Source organism: Grampus griseus (assembly GCF_964374135.1).
Source record: "Grampus griseus genome assembly, chromosome: 2".
Taxonomy (NCBI): domain Eukaryota; kingdom Metazoa; phylum Chordata; class Mammalia; order Artiodactyla; family Delphinidae; genus Grampus; species Grampus griseus.
Genome location: NC_139018.1, coordinates 157,074,364 through 157,100,295, shown reverse-complemented (window position 1 = coordinate 157,100,295; position 25,932 = coordinate 157,074,364). Strand labels below are relative to the sequence as shown.

Here is a 25,932-nt window from a genome sequence, read left to right as displayed (position 1 = left end):
CAGAAAGTAGGAAACATCAGTGAAATGTTAGCGTGAGTGCAGTGGTGGAGGCATCTGCAAAGGGAGGCATGGCCCCGCTTCTCTGGTGGGGGAGGGTTGTGAGAGAGAGGGAACGAGCCCGTCTGTAAGGTCCTGGGGAGTTGGACTTTGGAGGTGAATAGAGGAGGTAGATTTGAGAGAACAGAGGAAAGGAGAGGTGTCGCCTTTGAGCGTCAAGTTTATTTATTCTAGCCTCTCAAAAGTAGCAGCTTGCAAAAACACAGCCAGATCGTGTCCGTACCCATGCCATGCTGGATTCACAAGACTGTAAGGAATGCTAGTCGAATTTGTTATACCATTCTTTTTCCCTCTTCTTCGTCCGTCGCCTATCACCCTATCGTCTGTTTTCCCTACTCCTTTCGTAAGGGCGTATCAGATGGCGGTCAGAAAGTGGAGTAACGAAAAAGTTCGCTTTTATTTATTTCTTTAAATGAATGAAAAGAGAAATGATTAGGTGCTGAGAAACGCCTTTTAAACCTAGCCTTGCTTCGTACAGTTACGTGCCTCGGGCTTGTCCCAGGCACCTTTGCCTAAGGGCGCACATTTCGGATAGCTCCTTAAAATTGCACATTCTTACTGGCTCATCTTAAGTCGTTTTAAATTAGAAAGAGGTGAGAACCCCACCGATTACAAGCCTCTTTAGAAAGGTATTCATTCGTATAATTACAGGATTCTCTGCCCATTAGGCGTTAGAACCCCGCCCCCACACACACCGGGAAAATGCGTTGTTTCCTGTTTTGTTTTGCTCAAAAAGTGTTCCTAAGTGGTTTAATTGGGAGCAGAGCTTTTAAACACACATTTTCAAAGCAGAGTATGTTGGGGCAGGGGCGGCGGTAGTGGGTCGGTAGCACTTCTGAGATCCACGATTACGCAATCCTATCTGTTTTGATGGGGGAAAGAAGCAATATTCCATAGATGCTGGGAGAATGGTGCCAGGCTGCCATATCTAAGAGAGACTTGATACCGGATGGAGTGGTCACTCAAATATTTGTTTTTGATGTGACCTAGAAATAAACAAGTTGCAGCTGAAGGCAATGTTAGCACTGATGGGGTTAATTTGGGTAAGGTATTTTCTGTTGAAGATAGGAATTAATAGATGTATAGGAGAAAGTAGAAACTGGCAACGTAGTCAGTCTGGGAGGAAGCCCAAGAAACTTGCGTGTAGAGGTTGAGGTGAGAATTGCAGTTATTTGTAAAGAAGCAGCTAAGTCTGTAAACTTAAATATAGACACTACAGGGAAGGGATTTGATGCAGATGTCTTTTATTCAGGCTATATACTTTAGAAGTGCTGACATTTTAGTATTACTCACAGCTGATTTTAAGTAACTTGTTACACATTTAACCAGCATCTAATAAATTGATATTACAAACAGACACTCCAGTATTTTGAATGGGTACAGCTAAATTCGCTTTCTTTTTTTTTTTTTTTTTTTTTTTTGCGGTACGCGGGCCTCTCACTGCTGTGGCCTCTCCCGCTGCGGAGCACAGGCTCCGGACACACAGGCTCAGCGGCCATGGCTCACGGGCCCAGCCGCTCCGCGGCCCCTGCATCAGCAGGCGGACTCTCAACCACTGCGCCACCATGGAAGCCCCGCTTTCATTATTCATTAGCCACCATGTTTACCTTTTCTTCATTTAGCCATCAACTGTTTATATTAATCAAGTTTCTTCAATGAAACCTTTACAACAGTGGAAATTGTTGCTTTTTCTCATGAGGGCCGAAAAATATCTGTAACCAAAGTGATAGGGGGGTAATTGAGCAATTCCAAATTAAATAATGAAAAAACATTTCCTTCTCTGAATCCATAATATAATTAATATTTAGATTAGTGTTTCCAACTGCCTGTTGGTTTTCTCCACTTGGGATATCTTACCGACATCTCAAACTCAGTGTTTCCAAGTTTGAACACTGTACCACCCCTTTCTCCCAGTTTTCTTTAAGATCATCTCCTTCTTGGAATTAGCTTTGGAAACCCCTTCCCCAGAAACTGTTTTAGGAAAAGTAAAAAAGTCTCATCTGCAAGGAATTAAATCTGCTTGCTCCTGGTCCACCCTCGTCCAAACCTATGTTATCTCTTTCCTGGGCAATTATGAAGAGGTTCTTTACTGGTCTTGTTACTCTGTGGCTGTAACCAGTTAACTTTTCCAAGGGGTAATTACAATCAGTTCACTCTTGCTCAACCAGAACTAAAGGTAATGATTGTAAATCACTTGGTTAATGATCATAAATCACCAAGTATAATTTCAGTAAAATGTCAGTCCCTCCCTGCCCATCCAACCCCTACACCTACAAGAAAAGAAAAGAAAAAAGAAAGCTTTCAGTGGCTTTGCATCATTGACAAAGCAACTGCAGGAAGTTATGTGAGGTTAATTGTCAGCAAAGAAAAGCTCACTTGAAGTTAATCCATTTGATGTGGTTACCAAAATTTTACCATAGATGGTACAAAAGAAGACTGATCAAAATATTATCTTTAAAAAAACTAAAATTTTTGAAGCTTTATGATTTTAACCAAGATTATGAAATATAACAAAACTAATGGTACTTCGTTCATTATAAATCAAGAGGCTTTTCTGTGTAATTTTTCTGAAAGACTGTAGAATAGCATTTTAGACATGCCTATTAACAACACAATCGTTATTTTTTGCAAAAATTGATCTCCCACTTAATTTCTTTCAAGTTACCTTGTTGATTTCTCTATTTAATTATTAAACTGTTCCAACTGCCTGACCTTCATTTGTCAATCAGAAGTTTTGGCTTACGATTTGAGCTCCTACATCTTTGGTTGAGTATAGATGGTGTTTACAATACTCAGCTATTAGCTGGGAGAGATTAACCAATGTGTGATTTCTCGCTCTGATTTTTGCTTCACTTTGCAAGCTCAGCAAGCTGCAGGGACTCGGGTATCGCAATACGTGAATGATGAGAGCCTGGGCGCAAACCCTACAGCCTGACTTTTGCGGTTCTCAGTTTAACTTCTTGAATCTTACTCCCACTTAACTTTAATCCAGCTGTTGTTCCTAATACTCAAATACACAAGTTTGTGAAAATGTGATCTTTTATCTTCCTCCCTTCAGTGGAGAATTGTAAGTGCTAAACCCAAGAGGAACGTGCCTAGCAGCAGGAGTTTGTGGCCTGCTGGTTAAGGTTGTTGAGTGCTTTGTTTGCCAGCAAATTTGGGGGAAAGGGGCGGGCATCCAGCCGAATCTGTGTAAGCCTTTGGAAATGTGTTTGTTAATATCATCCATTATATGTGGGGTTTGTTTGGTTTTTTTTTTTTGATTGTTTGTTTTGGAGGGCGTAGGGAGAGAAAAGTTGAGAGCCCCAGGGCTTGCCAAACTCTCCTGTGATTTCTCAACCCTTCCCCCAGTTAGTATCTCTGCTTTTGTTCCTGTGGTTCCTTCTACTCAGAATGCTTGCCCTGCCTTCTTGGTCTCTAAATCATATCTTAGTATCAAACTACCTTTTAATAGTAGCTTTTTAAAAGTCTTTTCTATTTTCCCTGCCTCCCAAGTGGATGTGATTTGTGCCTCATTTAAAACACCCTGGTATTGCATTATCTTTCTAGCAGGCATTTGCCCTTCTGGTTATTTGCATATAAGGTCCCCAGGGCAGGAATAGTGGTCACTTTGCACTTGCTGTATACTTGAACTTTTGAACTGCCCGCGCTCACAAAGCTAGTTAGACGCTGCTGCCCGACACTGTACAGGAATTCAAAGAATCCTGTGACATTTTCCTTCACTGGAGTTTTTTGTGCCCTGGAAAAATCACACATCTGACACATCATAGACCTTCTCTGCTCAAACCGAAGTAGGTTAAAACAGATTATGTGAATTAGAACACTCAGCGTTATGTACATGGGGGTTTTGTGGGTTTTTTTACGTATAACATACACCTATTAGCAAAATGTAGATGACCTTAAGTTCTAGCTAACGAAGTGGATAACATTTTTTTTTTTTTTTTTTTTTGCGGTACGCGGGCCTCTCACTGTTGTGGCCTCTCCCGTTGCAGAGCACAGGCTCCGGACGCGCAGGCTCAGCGGCCATGGCTCAGGGGCCCAGCCGCTCCGCGGCTTGTGGGATCTTCCTGGACCGGGGCACGAACCCGTGTCCCCTTTATTGGCAGGCGGACTCTCAACCACTGCGCCACCAGGGAAGCCCAAATTAAATTTTACTTTTAAATCTTGAAATAGCATGGGGTTGGCTTAGGAAAGCTGTGTCACAGTGATGTTGGAGACAAGCATGCAGCCGGGCGTGGAGAGCTGTCTGGTCTCTGAAGAGCTGTGCTGGTGACCAGCCCCACACCGCACTATTTAGCTTCTGTTTCTGAAATGGTACTAAGAATAATGTTCTTTTTCTGTTTCAGTAATACTTTTGACGTGCTTGCACAATCCTGAACATTTTGGGAATCGCGTGGTAAAGAATAGACTTCTGAAATCACTCTTTAATCCCATTTTTGTTTTTAACACAGTTCATAGATTGCCAGAGAATACTGTTCCCCCTTGGGGCTGATTGCATTCCAAGTAATTACCCTCGAGAGGCCCAGCCCCGTTAGCCACTTTTTTCTTTCTTTTTTTGTAATTTATGTCTGGAGCTTGTTTTTTGTTTTTCTAGATCTCTAACATTTTAGCTTAAACATTTTAAAATACAGTCTGTTTGAAACAACTGCTTATAAATAGTTTAGCATTTGCCAACTGAGGGTCGATTTTTGATTACTGGGACTGTTTTGTACTTGAGTTTAGCTAATTTAGTTGAAGAGGGGTGGATGGGGAACCATCCTTCAGAATAGGGCTTTTTCACCTTTTTAGCCCACTAACAATCCCTTTGAAAATCTGAGGGCAGCTGTAAAGACCCAGCAGATAACATAAATGCCTTAAAGTGTCGTGTAAATCTGAAGGAACTACATGCCCCTTTGCCCCTAAAGATACTCACATGGGGGTCATAGGAGGACCTCTTGTTCTAAATTAGGTGTTACTGACATTTTGTCTCCTGGGAATCCAGATTATGAATCTTTTCGTAGAGGTTATCTTGCTCTGCCTATCTGCTCTTCTGTTGGCACGTATACCTTTAAGGACTGCAGTTCTCTGCTTTTAAGAAGTTTGTGTCAGACAGGGAGATGAGCTCGGTGCTTTGTGTCTACCTAGAGGGGTGGGATAGGGAGAATGGGAGGGAGACGCAAGAGGGAGGAGATATGGGGATATATGTATGTGTATGGCTGATTCACTTCGTTGTAGAGCAGAGGCTAACACACCATTGTAGAGCAATTATACTCCAATAAAGATGTTTAAAAAAAAAAAGGAAGTTTGAGTCGGAATGTCATTTTAAAGGAGGTAGAAATTTTGACTTAATCCGAGTGTTTTGTACCGTTCTAGACAGATTCTATATTGTGCACTAAATGGGGTTGCTTGGTTGCCTGAGAGTTACTTTCTCTTAAATGTCAGAACTGGAAGTAGAGGAAACTTTCCTTCTCTGATGTATATGTTGTTAATAGAAGGGAATGGAAATCTAGAAGATAAAAATCTAGGTGGATAAAGTTCTTTTCTCTGGATGTAGAACACTCAGGTGGAGACGGGTAGCCAGCCATTTATGTAACTAACCTATGGTTCGTTTTCATCTGGGGCAGCACTCTACTGTGATTGCCTGTAATAATGTAAACTGTTTGTCTGATGTAAACCAATGCCAGTTAAAAGTTTACCTAATAAATTACCGTCTGGGGTACTTTCAGAGGAATAGCTGCCTGTTTCCTTATGCTGTATGCGTATAATTCATATGCTGTCTCTAAGTATGTAAACGTACGTGTACCTTACTACTTTATTACTTTCATGCCTCTGTTCAACTGTCACCGAATTAAAGAGGCCTTTCCTGATCACTCTGTATAGATTAGCACCCTTCTCCCCCCTTCACTCTGCTTCAATGAGTGTGAAGATGTATAGGCATTTCTTTCTCTCATCCTCATTAAGTGGGTATTTTCATTTCTTTAGCATATAGTCATCTTTCCTCACCTCAGGCCTCAAATTTCGCTTCTTTGCCAGAGTAATTCCTGAGTTCGCCCACAAAATAATGTGCGAGCAACAATGTTCATAATGTTTTAATAATACAGCATAAATACGTACTGAGCATCAGACAAAATGCGCACCGAGCGGACAGTAAAATGGTTGCGTGGTTTAGCAACGCAGTGTTGTTGAGTCCAGAGCAGAACTCTGCAAACTGGTCTTCCGGGCTTTGTCAGCCTTTGGACCCAGGGTGACAGTCAATAACCCAACTATCCTACACACTTAGCTGTTGGGAATTTTAAGACTGCAATGGTGGTGGTTGTTAATTGAGATGTAATTCACAGACCATAAAGTTCACCTTCGTGATTATAAAATTCAGAAGGTTTTGTGTATTCACAAGATGTGCCACCATCATCACTATTTAGTTCCAGAACATTTTCATCCAAAGGAATGCCATACCCTAGTCCCTCCCTCCCCCAGTCACCTGGGAACCACAAACCTGCTTGCTGTGTTATGGATGTGTCTCTTCTGGGTATTTCATATAAATGGAATCATACAATATTTGGCCTTCTGTGGCTGGCTTCTTTCATTTAGCGTGTTTCCAAGGTTCATCCATGTTGTAGCATGTATCAGTACGTCATTCCTTTTTATGGCTGAATAATTGTCTGTTGTATGGAATCACTACATTTTATTTATTCATCAATTGATAGATATTTAGGTTGTTTCCACTCTGGAGCTATTATGAATAATACTGCTGTGAACATTTGTGTACAAGTTTTTGTGTGAGCCTGTGTGTCATTTCTCTTGGTTATATACCTATGAGTGAAATTATTGGGTCATATGGGAACTCTGTGGTTAACCTTCTAAGGAACTGTTTTCCAAAGCAGCTACACTGTTTTACATTCCTACCAGCAATATATTAGGGTCCTAGTTTCTTCACAGCCTCACCAACACTTGTTATTATCTCTTTTATTATAATCATCATAGCGGGAGTGAAGGGGTATCTCATTGTGGTGCTGATTTACATTTCCCTGATGGCTAATGACGTTGAGCATATTTTCATGTGCTTATTGGCCATTTGTATACACTTCTTTGGAGAAATGTATGTTCAGATCCTTTGCCTATTTTAAATTAGGCTATTTGTCTTTTAATTATTGTGTTGTAAGAGTTTTTTACATATTTCACATACAAGTCTTCTATCAGATTTGCAAACTTTTTCCCCATTCTGTGGGTTGTCTTTCTACTATCTTGATGGTATCCTTTGAAGCACAAAAGTTTTACACTCTGATGAAATGCAGTTTATCTGTTTTTTCTTTGGTCACTTGAGCTTTAGGTGTTGTATCTAAGAGACAACTGACTAACCCAAGATCGTGAAGACTTAAAGTTATGTTTTCTTCACAGAGTTTTATAATTTTCGCTCTTACAATGAGGGCTTTGATCCATTTTGAGTTAATTTTTATAGATGGTATTAGGTAAAGGTTCATTTTTATTCTTATCTATGTGTATATCTAGTCCCAGAACAATTTGTTAAAAAGACTGTTCTTTTCCTCCAAAATTCTCTTGGCCCTCTTGTTGAAAATCAGTTCACTGTACATCTATGGGTTTAATTCTGGACTCTCAATTCTGTCCATCTATATGTAGCCTATGCTTGTGCCAGTACCCACACCATCTTGATTACTGTGGCTTTTTTTTTTTTTTTTTTGCGGTACGTGGGCCTCTCACTGTTGTGGCCTCTCCCGTTGCGGAGCACAGGCTCCGGACGCGCAGGCCCAGCAGCCATGGCTCACGGGCCCAGCCACTCTGCGGCTGTGGGATCTTCCCGGACCAGGGCACGAACCCGTGTCCCCTGCATCGGCAGGCAGATTCTCAACCACTGCGCCACCAGGGAAGCCCTACAGTAAGTTTTGAAATCAGAAAGTGTGAATTTTTTAACTTTGTGCCAAGGTAATTTTGAAATTGAGTTTAACTTAATTAGATAAAGACCAGTAGACGAGGAACTCTTCTTCAGAACAAGCCTAAGCAGGCCCCACACCAACCTGATTCTTAGAAACAGGTTGGCTCTCTAGACTTAGCCAGCCAGTTGCACTCTTTTCCTTCATTCATTTATGTGTCAGTGATTTTAGGGAGTTTTTATAGTAACATAACTGTGAGCAATGTTGAAAGTTGGATAATGTAAACAAAAATCTAGTGTCTGGGAGATAGTTTTGGAAATCATTTCATCCCAAGTGGGAGACATTAAGGTTTTTAACCAGAGCAGGGATAGTAGGGGTAGGACACTTTCAGAAAGTGTTAGAGGTAGAATTTCGAGGACTTGCGATGGATGAGTTATGGTTGGTAAAGGAGTTTAGGGATCGGAGGTACTTGTATTTCCAGCTTGCGGATGACGTGTGGGACTAGATATTGATGGCCTGAGTAAAGATACACAGTAGTGTCATCTGGTCTTTCAAGAAGTCTTGCAAGGTTGGAGCAGAGAACAGGATTATGAGAAGGTTTATTTAAGTTTTGTTGGTTGTGTTTTAGGGAAACTTGCTGTTTAATTATCACTTTAGGTCCCAGAAGAAACAGAGCAGACACTTTTCCTTCTAAGATGGTTGGTAAGAGAGTTGTTGTTTGATGGTTTCTATTTTCCCTGGAGCTAAAGTTTGGAGCTGGGGTAGGTTAGGAACTGTGGAACTTCAGGGTAGTGAAGGGTTGGAATAGACACTGAGAAATGTAGATAAAATAGCAAGGAAACAGAAAATAGGAATGAAAAAGACAAGACAGAGGACCGATTCAGGAAGTCCAACAGCTAAGTATTATTTCCTGAAAGAGAGAAGAGAGAAAACAGAGGGGAGGAAATTATCAGTGAAATAGTTGAGGAAGCACAGAATGAAGTTTCCAGATTGAAAGGACCCACTTGAATCCCCTAAAATAACACCAACATCACCGTGAAGATGTAAGTAACTGCAGGTTTCCAGAGAAAGAACACCGGTCACTTGGAAAGGATCTATAATCAGAGTGACTCCAAATTTCTTAGCAGTAGCCAGTTTGCTTTTTATATATATATGTGTATAAATTTATTTATTTTATTTATTTTTGGCTGCATTGGGTCTTCGTTGCTGCGCGTGGGCTTTCTCTACTTGCGGTGAGCAGGGGCTACTCTTCGCTATCGTGCGCAGGCCTCTCATTGCGGTGGCTTCCCTTGTTGCGGAGCACGGGCTCCAGGCACGCGGGCTTCAGCAGTTGTGGCTCACGGGCTCTAGAGCGCAGGCTCAGTAGTTGTGGCGCACGGGCTTAGTTGCTCCACGGCATGTGGGATCCTCCTGGACCAGGGCTCAAACCCGTGTCCCATGCACTGGCAGGCGGATTCTTAACCACTGTAGCACCACCAGGGAAGCCCCAGTTTGCTTCTTAGAAGCAAGACCCTGAACAGTGTCTCCAAACTGCTGACAGAAAATGATTTTCAGCTCATAATTGTATATGCAGCCAGATTATCAATCAACTTTGAGGGTAGAAAAAAGATGTTCAGACATTCAGGGTACAGAATTGAGGGAATATGCCAGGAGAAAGTAGTAGCCCATGGCACCCGGGATGGGGCCTGCCCTTTCCTAACAAATCTTGCTTCTAGTTAACTCATTATGTGCAGTTGTTACGTTGACACATTAAAACTTTGAATGGGCCACTGAACTGTTCAGTTTTAAATTATTAGAATAGTATATCCATTTAACACACACACACACACACACACACACACACACACAGACAAAGGGGAGGGAGAAGCAGCCAGCCAACAACTCAAAGTTTCGCTGATAAGCGTTGATAAGGGACAGCAGTTGAGGGGTGGGCGTTGGGAATGGTGTACAATCTTTGTACTGTTTCCCCGTGGAAAGCATTTTAAAGGTGGAGTCAGGAGATCTCAGGCTGTGTCTAAGGGCCAGGTCTATGCATAGCAGGGTGTGGGTCGGTCTCACCAGGACGCTTTCTGTTCTTTCCTGGCGTTTCCGAGGCCTTGCGTTTCCTGTTCCACCTGGGGCAGCTCTCCCCAGTCTTCACGTGAGAAACTCAAGCTTTGATGACACAAGTTTTTCCGCCATTTAAGTACTTTGACCAGTGACCTATGGACAAATGTGTAATTCAGAAAAATTAATGTAGCCTAAACACATCTCATTCTCTTACAGCCTGGGGACTATAAAGTGAAAATGGAGCAACAAGAACCAGCAGATTCTCAAAATACCAAGCAGTCTATTATTTCAGAGGAGGTATACATTGATTTTTACTTCCCTTCTCCTTCGCCATATTAAGCTGAGTTTAAAAGAAATGTATAGACTATTTGCTGTTTCAAATGATTGCTTTTCATTCTTTTTTTTTTTTTTTTTTTTGCGGTACATGGGCCTCTCACTGTTGTGGCCTCTCCCGTTGCAGAGCACAGGCTCCGGACGCGCAGGCTCAGCGGCCATGGCTCACGGGCCCAGCCGCTCCACGGCATGTGGGATCCTCCCGGACCGGGGCACGAACCCGTGTCCCCTGCATCAGCAGGCGGACTCTCAACCACTGCGCCTCCAGGGAAGCCCCTGTTTTTCATTCTTTAAGACAGGTTTTAAACACTGTTCCCGCTCCCTTTTTAGGACTCGGGCATTTTGCTCTTGTGTGGGAGCAGTGGTGTATCATTCTTAATTATATGTATTAGCGAAATTGAGGCTGTTTTTAAAGTGAGTTTTGACTGTTGATTTTTAAAATTCTCAATTTTTATTTTTTTCATTTATTTTTTATTGGAGTAGAGTTGATTTACAGTGTTGTGTTAATTTCTGCTTACAGCAAAGCGACTCAGTAATACACATATATACATTCTCTTTTATGTTCTCTTCCAGTATGGTTTATCCCAGGACATTGAATATAGTTACCTGTGCTATACAGTAGGACCTTATTGTTTCAATTTTTATTAAAAGTTTCTCTGGGTAGCAGAATAGATCATGTGAGTTTTAGGGCTTAGACATTTCGTCCCTAGGTATCACATCTTGGTTAGATATTTGTGGTCTCAATATGTGTGTTTAAGAATAAAAACCTAAGTTGTTAGTTGTGGTCTAAATTCCAGAACTAATGTATGTCTTGTGTGTTATCCAGTTTACCTTTTAAAGAGTCTCTTCCTACAGGAACCATTGTAGTGGATAAACTTTAAATCCTTCATCTTTGGAACTCTGAGCTTGACACCTTTCTGGAATTCTTTTTTTTTTTTTTTTTTTTAATTTTATTTATTTATTTATGGCTGTGTTGGGTCTTCGTTTCTGTGTGAGGGCTTTCTCTAGTTGCGGCAAGCGGGGGCCACTCTTCATCGTGGTGCGCGGGCCTCTCACTATCGCGGCCTCTCTTGTTGCGGAGCACAGGCTCCAGACGCGCAGGCTCAGTAATTGTGGCTCACGGCCTAGTTGCTCCGCGGCATGTGGGATCTTCCCAGACCAGGGCTCGAACCCGTGTCCCCTGCATTGTCAGGCAGATTCTCAACCACTGCGCCACCAGGGAAGCCCTGGAATTCTTTTTGATTTAAAAATCTTTCTGTGTTATCTGTGAACAGATCTGCTGATAATTATTAGGTTGCTGCTGGCGACAAGTGACAGATAGAATAGTAAGAAAAAAGCTACTTACTGCTTTATGTACACAGTGCACCTTTGTGCTCAGTCAGTATAGTCTGTAGGTAAGTTAGTCCTGGTAACCTAGCCTTGGCATCCAGGCAAAACGATGCTGGGTGCCCCTCAGACTGGGTGGTAAACCCATGTGTCATGGGAAATGTAGTCATTGGCCGTGGTATCCCTGTATTCAGCTTTGCTGTGTAGTCATTGACAGTCAGATGCCACTGAGTTTTCACATCCTAAACACACACACGTGACTGGCACCCAGATCAGAGGAGAGACGGTTAGGAGCATCCCAAGAAACCCCTCCCTCCCTCCCTCATGCTCCCTTCTAGGTACCCCCGTCCTCCCCTCTCCCAAGAATTTGTCAACTCTCATTTCTTTTCACCTCTTCAGTCCTACCTCCAAAACTCCACAGGACAGCAGGCCCACCATCAGAAAAACAACTTTCAATTCTTTAGACACAAAGAAAACTTGGACACAAATTTTGGGGAGGGAAGCGTGATCATTGAGAGCCACAAAAAGTTTGAAAGGAAAAATAACTAAATAAAAAACAGCTCAGCTTGAAAGTTTCCCAACTTACTATCTGATCTTTTAGTTAATTTCAGAAGGAAAATGGGTCAAGCTTGAAAGAACAACTTACAGAGATCCTACTGGTAAAACAAGGTAAAGTATTTTTTTCTTCTTTTTGTAAAATGCTGAGGATTTGGGTTCTCAGGGTCTCTATTTAGTGTTTAGCATAAACTTTGATATTTTCCTCACTGTAAACTCTGTCTTAAGTAAAGAATCTAGTTAAGCTGTTTTAACACCATTCTCCCAAGTAGATTAGGGTGAACCTAAACCTTTTGGGCCAAGCCTAATTTAGGCTAATAAAGCAGCAGAATAATTAACAGTACAGGTGACTTCCTTCTATTAAACCAGTTTTTGTCTCTGAATTAGAATTTAGGAGAAATTGCTACTGGGTTTGAGGTAAAACTTACAGGCTTACACCTTGCTCACGGAAATGAAAATTGGGGGGGGGAAAGTTTTGTAAAGCATTTCACACTGTGTACCAGTCGCCATAAAGACGTATGTGGGTGAGGGCCGGGAGGGAGTTCCTGGGGCCTGGCGCCCGCGGTGTCTGAGACTATGCTGAGAAAACTATTTGGGATCAGATTTATGCATGAAAAATGTTCATCATAAATTTAAAAGACAAATAAATTGAAATTCACCTCAACATCTTAAAAATAGAGAAATAATTGTTACAGTGTATTCATTTGTCAAAATCTAAGCAGCCGTCTCCACAGCAGATCATGAAGACAACCCAGCAGTATCAGAAAAGCTAATTAGCTGGTAACAAAATAGGATATTGGATATATGGTTTTTAAACCCTGCCAAATAATGTGTAAGAAAAGGCTAGAAGGAAAACTGTAGCAAAATATTAATGGCAGCTATGTGACTAGCCTTTTTCTTCTATTTTCCAACTTTTCTGTTTAGTAATTCTGTATATTATAAAAGAAAAAAATGTGCTAAACGTTTACATATGAAATACAAAAAAGGAGTAAAACAGAATGAGAAGATAGGAAAATGTAACTAAATTTAGTATCCAGGTTATATGATGTAAATTCGTTAACATAAAAACTCTATTTGCTAAGTGATCAAATGAGAATAAAGTTTCTTCGTAAGGAAATAAATACATCTATCGTCAGTGTGAAAGTACATGGACTTGCCAGTGATTTAAACCACTTTTGACTATATCTACTAAAGTAGCAAAAAACAGTAATAAGGTTCAATGTTGGAGAGCCATGGGGAACATTAAGATATTCATAGCACTGGTAAACCCAAAGTAAGAAAGCGAAATTTATTAATTCCTCAATTAATAAACAGGAAGGTCCTACTTTCTTACATTATGTAGCTGAAGTGACAGCTTTTAAAATCTAAGAAAGCTTACTTTGGGTAAACCCAAAGTAAGAAAGCTAACTGGTTTAACACACATTACGCCCCATCCACAGAGTGGGAGGGGGTACCTGTTACGTGCAGTGAGCTGGGTGTGGTGAGGCCCGAGACTTGGGGAACACGACAGGTGCACACATACTTACACTTGTGAAAACGTAGCCAGAGCTTAGAGCCTAACCTACCATGACACAGCTTGGTTCTCCTTCCTGTAGAGTTAAGTTTATAACACAAAATAGAGCCCTTAACACTAGTTAATGTGAAGAGTACGTGTTGGTTGGGGCCCATGTGGCTGTGCACCTGCCCCTGTCCTCTCTTCCTTCCAGCACTTCTTCATCAGGGATGTGCCTCGGAATCACTTGGGGATTTGTTTCCAAATACTCAGGATTCGGTCTCACCTCCGGAGAGTCTGCTTCAGTACTCGGGAGTGGCCTCAGGTCTCCCAGACTCCACACTGTGTGGCCTGTTTACAGCACGGTCTTCCGCATCCGTCCATACGTAGGGCTGCCCTGCAGCCTCCGGAGAGCGCCTGTGTGAAACATTAACATTGCATACCCGAATGTCAAGCTTTGAAGAATGAATCTCAGTACTTTACAGTACTATTGCATGTACAGAACAGTTAAGTTGCAGCTAGAAAATCCTTTGTTCCATTGTCTCGTTCATGGAAGAGGGTATGGAATTGATTTGGGGAGAGTAAAGATGTGCCGGCTGTGTGCCCCTGTATTGACATTCAGGAGAGAACTGAGCTCCCCCTCTGTCACCCTGCCTACCTCTTGGAGTTGGTTGACTAGAGGGAAGAAAGTAAAACAGGCTTTCCTTATAACAAAGACTAAAAACGGAGTAACTCAACGAGAATCAGAATTCTAAAGCTACAAGAGGCTTTTAAGACAACAATCAGATGGACGTCTCTCCTCTCTAAGTCCCTCTGAGATGACTGGAGCTCTCGGGGGGCGCTCTCGTTCTACTGTTTCTTATAAATACGTACCTATTTTATGGCTCCATACTGCTTATTTAATTCAGCGTAACCACTATAATGATGCTCCTCTTTTTGCTTCCTTTATTCCTAGTGTGTTGGGGATGGGACCTTCAGTGCTTTTCCCAGCACTGTCTTCTTCAGTCTTTAGGACTCTAACCCTAGGAGGCAGCAGAGAGAACTGGGCCAGAAGGTGTTTCGTCACTTGCGAGTTACTGACTGATCAGAATGGCTTGTTGGTTGGCTTCTTGCTACTAACAGGAATGTGGGCAGCTGTGAGTCGTCCTGGTAGTCTGGTTGATTTTCACAGGTTCATTTTTGACATATTTGCACTTCAGAATTTGGGTGCAATACTAAAAGATCTACAGTTTACCGAAAGGTTTTTTTTTTTTTAACCAGATTAAATTCTGACACTTTTTAATAGAAATGTGGCAAGGTCCAAGCCTCCAGGACAACCAGATAAAAAGTACGAGGTTTCCTCCGAGGAGCACCTCTTACCCTCAATCTTACTGTAGGGAGACAGATGTCAGATATGGGTGCTTTGCTTTCTTTCTCCGGAGCCATCCAGATGTCTTCCTTTTTTTTTTTTTGCGGTACGCGGGCATCTCACTGTTGTGGCCTCTCCCGTTGCGGAGCGCAGGCTCAGCAGCCATGGCTCACGGGCCCAGCCGCTCCGCGGCATGTGGGATCCTCCCGGACCGGGGCACGAACCCGTGTCCCCTGCATCGGCAGACGGACTCTCAACCACTGCGCCACCAGGGAAGCCCTGTCTTCCTTCTTTTAAACCAAAATTGTTTGCTTCTTTACTCCCATCTCTAACCGCTGCTTTTTTTCTGTTGAAGGGCTAAGAGTGAGGAGGAAATTCCCTCATGCGCCCTTCCCCCTTTAAACAACACGGTTGTTCCAGTAACTGGATTGTCAGCACCGGGTTCCCTGAAACAAATAGCTAGTCAGGAATAAAGCTGTGAGGGGGGACCAGGAGCCGCTCACCCCACTTGTTCTTTTAGGGACCATTTTCCCTTTAGACAGGATCTCACGCATGCAAAGCAGAGTACTTACCTAAATTTATTAATTCCTCAATTAATAAACAGGAAGGTCCTACTTTCTTACATTGTATAGCTGAGGTGACAGCTTTTAAAATCTAAACTATAAATAAACGTCTCAATGGTTTACATTATGCAGGATATCATTTGGAATTTGCACAGGGGCTGGATTTGCACTGACTGCTTCATCGCCTTTAAAGCTGTGACGGCCCGCTGTGCTGCTCACGCAAATTTATGATCCAAACAGAAGTGTTTTGAGTAAATGATTTGAAAGCTGATTTGAAAGGCAGCTCAAGTGATGAGCAGGCCCTCTGTTTAGATGTAGAGAGTTAGATGTGGGAGGCAGTGGTTTTCTCTGATAATTTTTGGAGGCTGTGGGAAAGCACAGTTGGCTCTTTTTTTGATACAGATCTTCATTGCGTGGTGTTCCTGGCTGCTATCTTTAGCACATTTGCATGCTTTGCATCTGTAAGGTGCCGGTTATACACCCAAAACCTAAGAAGTCTCCTCTTGAGCACTAATGCTTTTGTTTTTTCTTGTCTGCCTGAACAGAACTTGGGAAACTGTGAAACGGACAACGAGGAAAGGCCAGTCGGCTGATGGTATGAGTGCAAACCTGTTAGAACTCTCCCGAAAGGAAGTCCCACACAGGACTAGGAGACTGGGGGTAGGAGGGTTTTTTACTGTAACCAAGACCTCAGAGCAGGGTTATCTTCAAGTATGATCTTTTATCTTTAACTCTGGTGTTCTATTTTGCAACACTGTAACTAAATCAAGCTTTCTTTATCAATAACTTCCGGTTCCTGTTACCTAAGCTCAGAACAGTGTTTTTGAGGGGAAGATGTCATCATACTTAAGGCCAAACTTAAGTCAGTGTAATTTGAAGCCACATACTGTATCTAGATGTGTTACGACTTCTAGAAATCTTTTGCGTTCTGGTCAGAGGATCTGGGTGAGAGCCTTTCGTTTGGAAAACTTATTTGGCATGACTTGGCGCTTTCTGACTGCTTGCTTTTATAAGTTGATGAGGAAACGACTTAGGAAAAGACTGTTCATTCAGTTCACTTTCCCTTCCAGCCTGGATGCTTTGCCTGCAAAGATCCCAGAAAAAGTCCTGAAAACCACCTCTGGTCTAGGGGAAGTTGGGCAATAAGTCTTCCTTGTTTTTCCCTTTTTTCCATTTTGTTCTGTGTTCTGTTTTTCCTGGAAGTGGAGCAGCTGCCGCAGCTGCTGTGTTTTCCTACTGGGAAAGCGAGAGGAGCCGATGGTCCCCCTGGGCAGTTGTGTTTTCCAGAATCCAGTGGTTTTTGGTTTTGGTTTGGTTTGAAGCCCAAGTAAACTTGGGAGAAAGGGTCTTTTATCCTAAAACAATGAAGTTCAGTCTAGTTAGCATATACGACAAACGTTGGAACTTATTTGATTTATTGCTTAAAGGAAATCGAAGAGCACAGAGATCAATGTAACTTCGGCAGCGGCCTGGCTGCAGCAGGGCGAGAAATGATGTCTGTAGCGGTTCGTGTAGACCAAAATTTGTCCTGGACCCTGGGCTAAATGTTTACTTCTAGTTTCAATTTTATTTTAAAGAAATTGTGGCAATAAAAACAAGCTTTTTATAAAAAGAAAAATTAAATAATACGGAAGTGTGATTATTTTTTCCTTGCTTTTTTTTAATGAGAATAACTTCCAAAGTTAACTGCCAGTATTGTAGCTTAAATTAACTTCCTGTTGCTAATGGCAGATACAAGACAGATTTCAGCTGCAGCATTTCTTAAAATGTGGGCTTTTATCAATAGTTAGATTGCTGTAAACAAATTCCTGGCGTTCCTGACCTTTCATTGGGGTTTCCTGGTTTTATTTCCTGCTGGCAGGTGTGGCGGTCATCCCCGTGCTGCAAAGAACCCTTCACTATGAATGCATCATTCTGGTGAAGCAGTTCCGACCCCCGATGGGGGGCTACTGCCTAGAATTCCCTGCCGGTGAGTAACTGAACACTGGGGAATAGAATGGCCCCTCAGGGACTGTTGGACTGGGCCAGGGCAGAGCCTGAGAACGGCAGAGCTTAGACATTGAACACCTTTTCATCTGTCCATGCGGTTTTAAGTAAAACAAAACCACTTCTGCAGTGAGGCACCTCCAGGCCACACTCCACTGATCCTGTAATCCGTAGCGGTATCACAGCTCACCTTTCCAGGCCACCTGCCCTCCTCTTTGCAGCGTTCTTTCTAGCCTCTTTTGAGTCATTGGCTTTTCCTAATTTGTCAAGGTATTTCGTTTTCTATCACTAATGATCTGCCTCTGGCAAATTTACAGTAATAACTAGGCCTGGCTCTTAACTCCAGAAACTGTGAATGGGGAAGAACCATGATCCTCCTGTATGTATACAGGCCAAGGAAATCATCTTAATTTCAACTAGAATATTTTTTCAGTTGTACAGGAAGTATCTAGAATGCAGTGCATCCTTATAGCACTTAATTGGCTTGTTCCCATCTGAAGAGGTTAGATCTCAGTTATCATTAGTGGTTTAAGTTCTGTATTTTCAAAGTCCATCCCATAGTAACACATAAGTAACAGCTTTATTTTCTTTCTCACTTCCTTGCCATTTCACTGAAGAAATTAATAACTTTAAAAGTAATTGAGGGCTTCCCTGGTGGTCCAGTGGTTAAGACTCTGAGCTTCCACTGCAGGGGGCACAGGTTCAATCCCTGGTCGGGAAACTAAGATCCCACATGCCGCTTGATGTGGCCCAAAAAAACAACAGAAAAGTAATTGAATAGCCCATGTTTCACTTTTTCTTTGCATCCTGTAAATTCCTTTCAGGAGAAAGGATCTGCGATGCTGCTGGCCTCCTCCCACTCGGCCCGTTTACTCCCTCCTCACAATGAACTAGTGTTACCCACAGTCCCCTCCCCCCTGCTTCCCTCCTTTCCGATCTTCTCCCTCCCAGGTGACGTTTATCCTAGCATTGCATTCCAGAGCCCTCCATATGGCCCTGAGGGAGGAAGGCAAGATGGGAAACACTGTCCCCAACTCGCATGTGAGGAAACAAAAAAAAGCACAGGCTTCCTGTGCTGTAGTCACATGACTAGTCTAAAACCGGGGCCAGTTGGCCACCACCAAGCCACTTACCCGCCCAGGAGATCCGTGCTGTACAACAAGCTTGATGCTGAGATGCTCACAAAAACATCTAGGTCTAAACACGAGGAACAGAACCTACTAAATCTGCCCAGGGGTGTTCTTTTGTCTTTAATTTTTCTATGAAAGATCAAAACCGGAATCAGTTTTATCTGCACGCCCACTTCTCCCAAACCTCTTGCTTGATTGTTCACACGTAGCTCGGCAACTTGTGTGTTAGAAGAAGGGGGCGCCCTGTCCCACCTCTCACATGACTGGGACTTGCAGGTCTCATCGATGACAACGAAAGCCCAGAAGCAGCTGCTCTTCGGGAGCTCGAGGAAGAAACTGGCTACAAGGGCGACGTTGCTGAATGTTCCCCAGGTTCGTGCTGCTTCCCATGCGTGTGCTTGGGGACAAACTCTTGAAAATTAGCCAAGCAGTTGATTGTTCTGGATGTGAAAGGGACGATTCTTTGGGTGTTCTTTATGGTCAGGGATTTATTTATTAGCTAATTCACTGAAGAGAAATCCTTGATGAGGGTTGGTCACCTGAGAGTGAACCTCCCTGCCCCATGAGAGCATGGCTGAGCAAAAAGGGCTGAAGTTGGAGAAGAATTATGAGATTAGGGTGCCTTTCGGGGTTCCCACATTCTAAGCTTTATTTCGTACTCATCTCGTCCGTATGCCACGCTCCTCACTAGAAGACTTTCTTGATGTGGTGAAAGGATATTACCGCATCTAACCCCTCAGATTTACCAAAATTTCCTCAGGAACTCTGGGGAAAATATGAGTACTAACTACACATGTGTTCTGCAGACCTACAGCGTATATACTAAGGGAATAGGAGAAACCAGTTCCCCTGCATAACTTCTACATAAACTATGAGTTACAAGCCCACTCTTCCTCCAAAGACATTTAAGTGATGAAACGAATGACACCTGACTAGTGTCTGGAAAGGTGATCTGCTGCTTCTCTCCCCAGCTGTCTGTATGGATCCAGGTTTGTCAAACTGTACCACACATATGGTAACCGTAACTATCAATGGAGACGATGCTGAAAACGTAAGGCCTAAGCCAAAGCCAGGTAAGCATGTGTTGGCTCCGTTTACAGTGGTTGCGTTGTATTAAATTTCTTTTAACTTGCTGCTAGTTTGATTTTTGTTAATAGAATAATGGTCTTTCAGAGATGCTTCATTGGTACTCTTGGCTATTTTCCTAATCTTATGTATTTCAGCATTTTTCTCTTAGCACTTCATTGATTTTTGTGCTTGCTTTATATAAAATGTGCAGTTACAAATTTCCATACCTTCTGTATGGAGTTTATTCCCGCTTAGTAATAAGGACTACAGGCCTTAAATCATAAACAGTGAAAATCTTCGAAATCACTCTGATTTCTGTCTCCATCAATATTGTAAGAATGGCAGAGGTGCTACAGCACAGCACCGTATTAACTGTTTTTGTTGAGTTCCATATTTAGTGAAGCTTTGGGGAAATTCTTTGCTCCACATTTCTTAGCAAGTTTGGATTCAGAGGCTTTAATGCCTCTGCCGGTTCCATGTGCTCCCGCAGCCCCACTAAAAGGTGGTGGTGACACAGACACCACCGTAAATCATGTGTTGGAGTGGAGGTCTTCCATTTCCCGTCCCTTTTAGTTGTTCCCAGTGTTCAGTTTCCCACTGCAGCTAATTTTAAATGCCCAGTTTTCAAACTAGCGAATATAACATGCTGATGAAGAGTTTGGCAGTTCCTCAGAGAGTTAAACATGGAATTAGCAGGTGACCCAGCAATTCCACTCCTAGGTAAATACCCAGAAGAACTGAAAGCAGGGCCTCAAACAGATACTTGGACGCCAATGTTCATTCAGCATCATTCACAATACCCAAAAGGTGCAATAACCCAAGTGTCCATTAACAGATGGATAAACAAAATGTGGCCTATTCTTACAATGGAATATTATTCAGCCGTAAAGCAACGAGGCATGCTGATACATGAAGCTTGAAAACATCTTGCTCAGTGAAATTAAGCCAGACACAGGAGGGCAGATGTTGTGTGATTCCACAAATGTGAGATACCTAAAATCGCTACATCCATAGAGACAGAAGGTAGAATAGAGGTCACCGAGGATAGGGAATTCTTGTTCAGCGGGTACCACCTTTCTGTTTTGGATGATGAAAAAGTTCTGGAGATGCGTAGTGCTGATGATTGCACAACAATGTGACTGTATTTAATGCCACTGAATTTGTACCTTCAAAAATGGTTGAATTGGTAAATTTTATGTTATGTATATTTTAACAAAGTTTAAAAATACATATATGCATATCACAGAATATGCTTTAAACTTGGCCATTAAAACATTTGATTTGGAGAACAATAACTTTGTACTGTTGGAATTGTTTTACCACGTGTATAAATTAAATTAGTAGAGACCCAGGTTTCTGTTAAACTCTTATAGCCTTTTTGATAACGTCTTGCACAAAAGCCTTGCAGCGTTTGACCATTCCGGGCCTTGCTGAGATGTCCCGCTTCTGTTTGTTTTCAGGAGATGGAGGTATGTGTCCCGCTCGGGGGCTGGCCTTGAGTGCCGTGTGGTGCAGCGGGAGCGGCCATGGCATTGTGAGTTGCTCAGTTGGGCTCGCCTGGTGTCCGGCTTTATTTTCACTTGCACTTTGTTTGTTTAGAATTTGTGGAAGTGATTTCCTTACCAAAGAATGACCTGCTGAAGAGAATTGATGGTAAGCATTCTTGATTACCCCACTTTCTCTGTTTTCCCCATCCCCACCAACGGGGTACTAAATATAATTCTATTTCTTCCTCATTAAACTCAAATGCCTAGAAACTGTTATATAAGACTGCAGTTGACCTACACAATAAGTTTCCTTTCCAGGTGGCACAGACTTTGAAAATAAGAGCAAAACATTCCACGTCAAGTGAAAGCTTTCATTAGGGGCTTTTTTAATTCTACAGAACAGTCAAGATATAGGCCTGCTGATTAGCCAAAACTATTCTATACCTTCAATCTTTAACCCCTGCCATGCAAAGGTATAGTAAATAATCTCTTAACTGATCCTCAAATATGCCAGTATGTTGGACGGTTCTTTGTGTGGGGTCTAAGTTAAAGATTTTAACAAATATTTAGGCATCTAATATATACGCAGTGTGATAAGCTGATATAATGAACTAACTAGCAGCGTGCCCCTTAGTAAACTACTTGTCATGTAGTTACATGTGGTTCCCAGTCAGCCCGTCTCATAGGACTTTGTAAAAATTAGTAAGGTTCCATGGACCGATGTCCTCCAGTAACCCTACACAAGGATACTCTGCAAAAGACGTGGCAGGGCCTTCGGGGGCTCCTCTGCCAGCTGGGTTCGTCTCCAGTCACTCATGACAAAGAAGTGGGTGATCTCCTAATTTGAATACTATTAAGTTTTTATTTCAAAAATTAACTTGAAGCATTGTTTGACCTGAAGCTTTGGGAGCAGTCTCTTCCTTCCTCCCGTGAGTACCAGTGGCGTACAGTTTTATTTCTGACGTCTGTGTTTGAAAAGTCAAGGGGATCTTTCAAAACCTGCTGGCATTTCAGGTTCCCAGACAGCCTCCATCCCTACGTTACCTTTTTATAGACCAGACCTAAGGTAGAAACCACCTTAGGATCCCAGGGTCAGAGTTAGAAGTGCTCGTCGTAAGGAGATGCAGTGATTTGAGGTGTCTACTCGGGGAGAGCCATGGCCACCCGTCACAGCACAACTCTGAGGCCAACAGGCCTGGCTGGATTGAGGCTCAGTCAACCGTGTGTTAGTTACAGCTGAGAACAGGCTCCTAGCTCTTCTCATTAAACGGGAACAGTAGGACAGCCCCTACCTCTGAGGAGGCAGGAGTAAAATTAAATGGGATAATGGTGACACACAAATGCTTGAAGGTTATGTGCTATTGTTTTTATTTGTTGTATTAGGAAAATGTCCTTTTAAAAAAAATTCCTTCCTTCTCCTTTCCAGTAACTTCCCTTCCAGCCTTAAAAGAGGGGGGAAAATAGGGAGGTAGAAGGATCTATATATATAGGAAGAGGGAGGGGCAAAGAAACAGTGTTCCTGGCTTTACTAGCATCACGATATAGTAATCAAATTATTTATTCCACACGTACCATTTGAGGAGTAGGAAGGCACATGGAGTTCAGTTTTCTATGAAGAATAGCTTTTAGCACTCGCCCAGCACCTGCTGGCACAGATGAGCAGGACAGAACTCTGTCTTTGAGGGTCAAACCGACTCTGAGCTTGTTCCTAAACAAGTGGCTGGGAAACAAGGGGCAGATTGGAAATCTGGGGGCCTCCACCTGAGTAAAACAGAAGTTCTCATGAAAGGCCCTTGTGGTCAGATTCAGAGACCTCATCCAGTCCATCCGAGCACACAGCTGAACTTGCACATTGGAACCTGTGTGTCCCTGACAGTGGAGAGGATGGATGAATCATCACTGTGTAGTTCAGCGCAACAAAGCCCTGTAGTGAGCAATCTATGAAGTAACAGTTGCATCTATAAACTTAAAGCTTTGCTGTTTAATACACAGAATCATCACCTGGTATATGTGCTCTTCTGTCTTTAACTTTTTCTTGTTCTTATCTCATGCTGGAAACATAGTCCTGCTTTTACATCCTGTATTCTTCTGCTAGAGTAAGATCCTTGAAGGCAGGAAACGTCTTGTTCATCACTATACCACTAGCATCTAGCACAGGAACTGGCACATAGTAGCCACTCAGTAAACACTGATTGGCTGATAAGGGGTATTATCCGTTATCAACTTCATTATCTGACTTGTATTCTTCACCTCCTCTAGATCTGGTAGCTAATGAACATCTGACAGTGGACGCCAGAGTCTATTCCTACGCTCTGGCGCTGAAACATGCAAACACGAAGCCGCTTGAAGAGCCCTTCCTGAAGTTTTAAGGCCAAAGGACAGTCGCCTTGTTTCTGTAACCAGGACACAGGCCTCCTTCATTAAGACTTTGTATTCAGCTTAGTTTCAATGGAGATTTGAAATTAGTTTTTTCATAAAATAAAAGCACAGAATGCATGTGGTGGTATGGAATTGTAATTACAGGTAGATTATAGACTTCATTTAAATGCTAAACTCCACAGCTAACATTAAAGAACAACAACATAAATGCAGGTAATGTTTAATCCAGCTTTTAAAAAAGAAAGCTCAGCTGTTAACTTTTCTACTCTAATCCAGGAGATACGGTATTTTCATAGGAAAATAGCCCTGAATTCCAATTAGGTCAACGCTTCCCAACCCCACTGAAAAATATGTAGTGAGGTATGCAAACAACCGTTTACGGCATTAGAGTTTTTTTAACAGACAGACCTATATAGGGACTTTCTTGGCCTCTCCTAATTATCTGCTATATGGAATTAATCTGCATAGCACAGGATATAAAAGAGAATAACATTCGTAATAAGCAAATGTTTCCAGTTGGCTAGTGTCCTTATAGCCATCTAACTACTGGAGGGTGACCAGCTCTTATGTAATGAAAAATGGTCGGTTCATTCACGTACCAAGGTTCAGAGGCTAATGAAAATACAGGGCCCTTCCCTCAAGCACGTGTATATACTTCAGAATCTCTTTTCCTATCCTTACCTCAAAAAGTACTTGAAGTTTCTAAAAACCAAGCCCACAGCAATACGATTTACATGGTTTGGGGCACTGTCTTGGTGTTAAACCGTGAGTATAGCCAGCACAGTTAGCAAGGACCAGAAACCCAATACAAGCTTCTTTAAAGGAAAATATGGATTGTTCCGGCTCATGCCATGCCCAAACTTCCCCTGCCCCCAATCCTCAAGGTCCACCGGTGTCACCGGCCATTTTCTTACCTCTTGAGCTTGGCTGTTGTGTGGACTTCTGTAGCCTCAGGGGCTCCAGGATTACTGCCTCTTTGGTGTAGAGGTCTCTGGATGGTTCTCATTGGCTACCCCTAAGTCATGTTTCCAGCCCTGGACCAGGGGTTAGCCAGGCCCCTCAGAGCCAGATAAGATCAGGGGACTAATGCCAAAAAGGCTGCAGTACAGTCTGCTTGTCTGCAGGTTCACTGACTTACCTAAAGATATTTTTATGAGCAAAAATAGATCTTTATATTGTACTTCCTAAAAAGAATGGAAAGAATCATGCAACTAGAGAACTGTATAGATGAAGTCTACTCTCCCTGTGAATACTATGAAAATTTAGCCCCAACTAGTTGCTCTAATAGTAGCCTTCCCCTGTGCCTCTTAAATCCTTATTTTTAATCATGGGCATCATGATTCTCCAGGGACTGTAATCCTCTTCCCTGAGCACCCAAGGCCCTCGTTACTGCTCTTCATCAAGAGACGCCAAAGCATACAGAGAATGCACAGGCTCAAGCACACAGAACTAGTCTCCAAACAGCCTCCAACTCTTGCAAAACCACTCCCCATGCCAACTGATAAAGCTACACAAACGCTGATGGAGGACAGAGATTTGTAACCCCTGCCTGTCCTTTCTGCCTTCTTCTTTTCCTGAGTGCAGTTCAGAAGTGACACCTAAATCCTAGAACATCGCCTAATGCAGTTTATGTTCTCTGCAAATATCAAAGGCTATGCTTTGGAAATTCGGTCAGTTTGAGAACTGGCAGTCTGGATGCTTTCACTGGCTGGCCCTATTAGTGTATCAGTATTTAAACGTTGAAGGTTTATTAGTACTTTTTTGAAGGTTTATTATTAAAAGCTGTATGTCCACCTTCTTTGAGGAAAAAGAGCTGTAACACTGGGTTGTATTTCCATGGTAACAGTGGTCTGAGGCCCTCAGGAGATGCTCTCCAGTGGACATGGCGACTCTCCTGCCTGCCTGTATTTCCTCTGCCTTCCTCCTGAAGTTAGTTGGCTTTGTGATCCTAAGCTAAATAAGATACACGTCCTGCACTAAGAAAGTAAACAACGATAGAAAACCATATGAATGAGAAGGACTTCTTTGAAAAATTAAGTTTGATCTTTTGGGCAATAAAGCACATACCTTGAAAAATGAATTAGGGAATTCCCTGGCGGTCTAGTGGTTAGGACTCTGTGCTTTCACTACGAAGGATTCCTGGTCGGGGAGCTAAGATCCCATAAGCCATGCAGCACAGCACCCCCCCCCCCAAAAAAAAGAGTCATTTATAAAGAACTGTGCTATAGCAAATGGAGGCTGGGATATTGTGACCATTTTTTTTTCTGGTCTTTCCAAATGTTAGTCACAAAACT

The 25,932-nt window shown here is 42.5% G+C and overlaps 1 protein-coding gene across 1 annotated transcript; it reads left to right on the top strand.

Moving 5' to 3' along the window:
- The first annotated feature begins 173 nt into the window (after positions 1-173).
- On the top strand, positions 174-24,616 carry NUDT5 (nudix hydrolase 5). Its single transcript, XM_082646940.1, is given in 11 exon segments — positions 174-306; positions 10,188-10,268; positions 12,232-12,299; positions 14,633-14,693; positions 14,696-14,733; positions 16,134-16,183; positions 17,450-17,557; positions 18,981-19,076; positions 19,676-19,777; positions 21,372-21,425; positions 23,519-24,616. Coding segments are annotated over 11 exon segments (792 nt in total). The 5' UTR covers positions 174-282; the 3' UTR covers positions 23,629-24,616.
- The last annotated feature ends 1,316 nt before the right edge of the window (positions 24,617-25,932 follow it).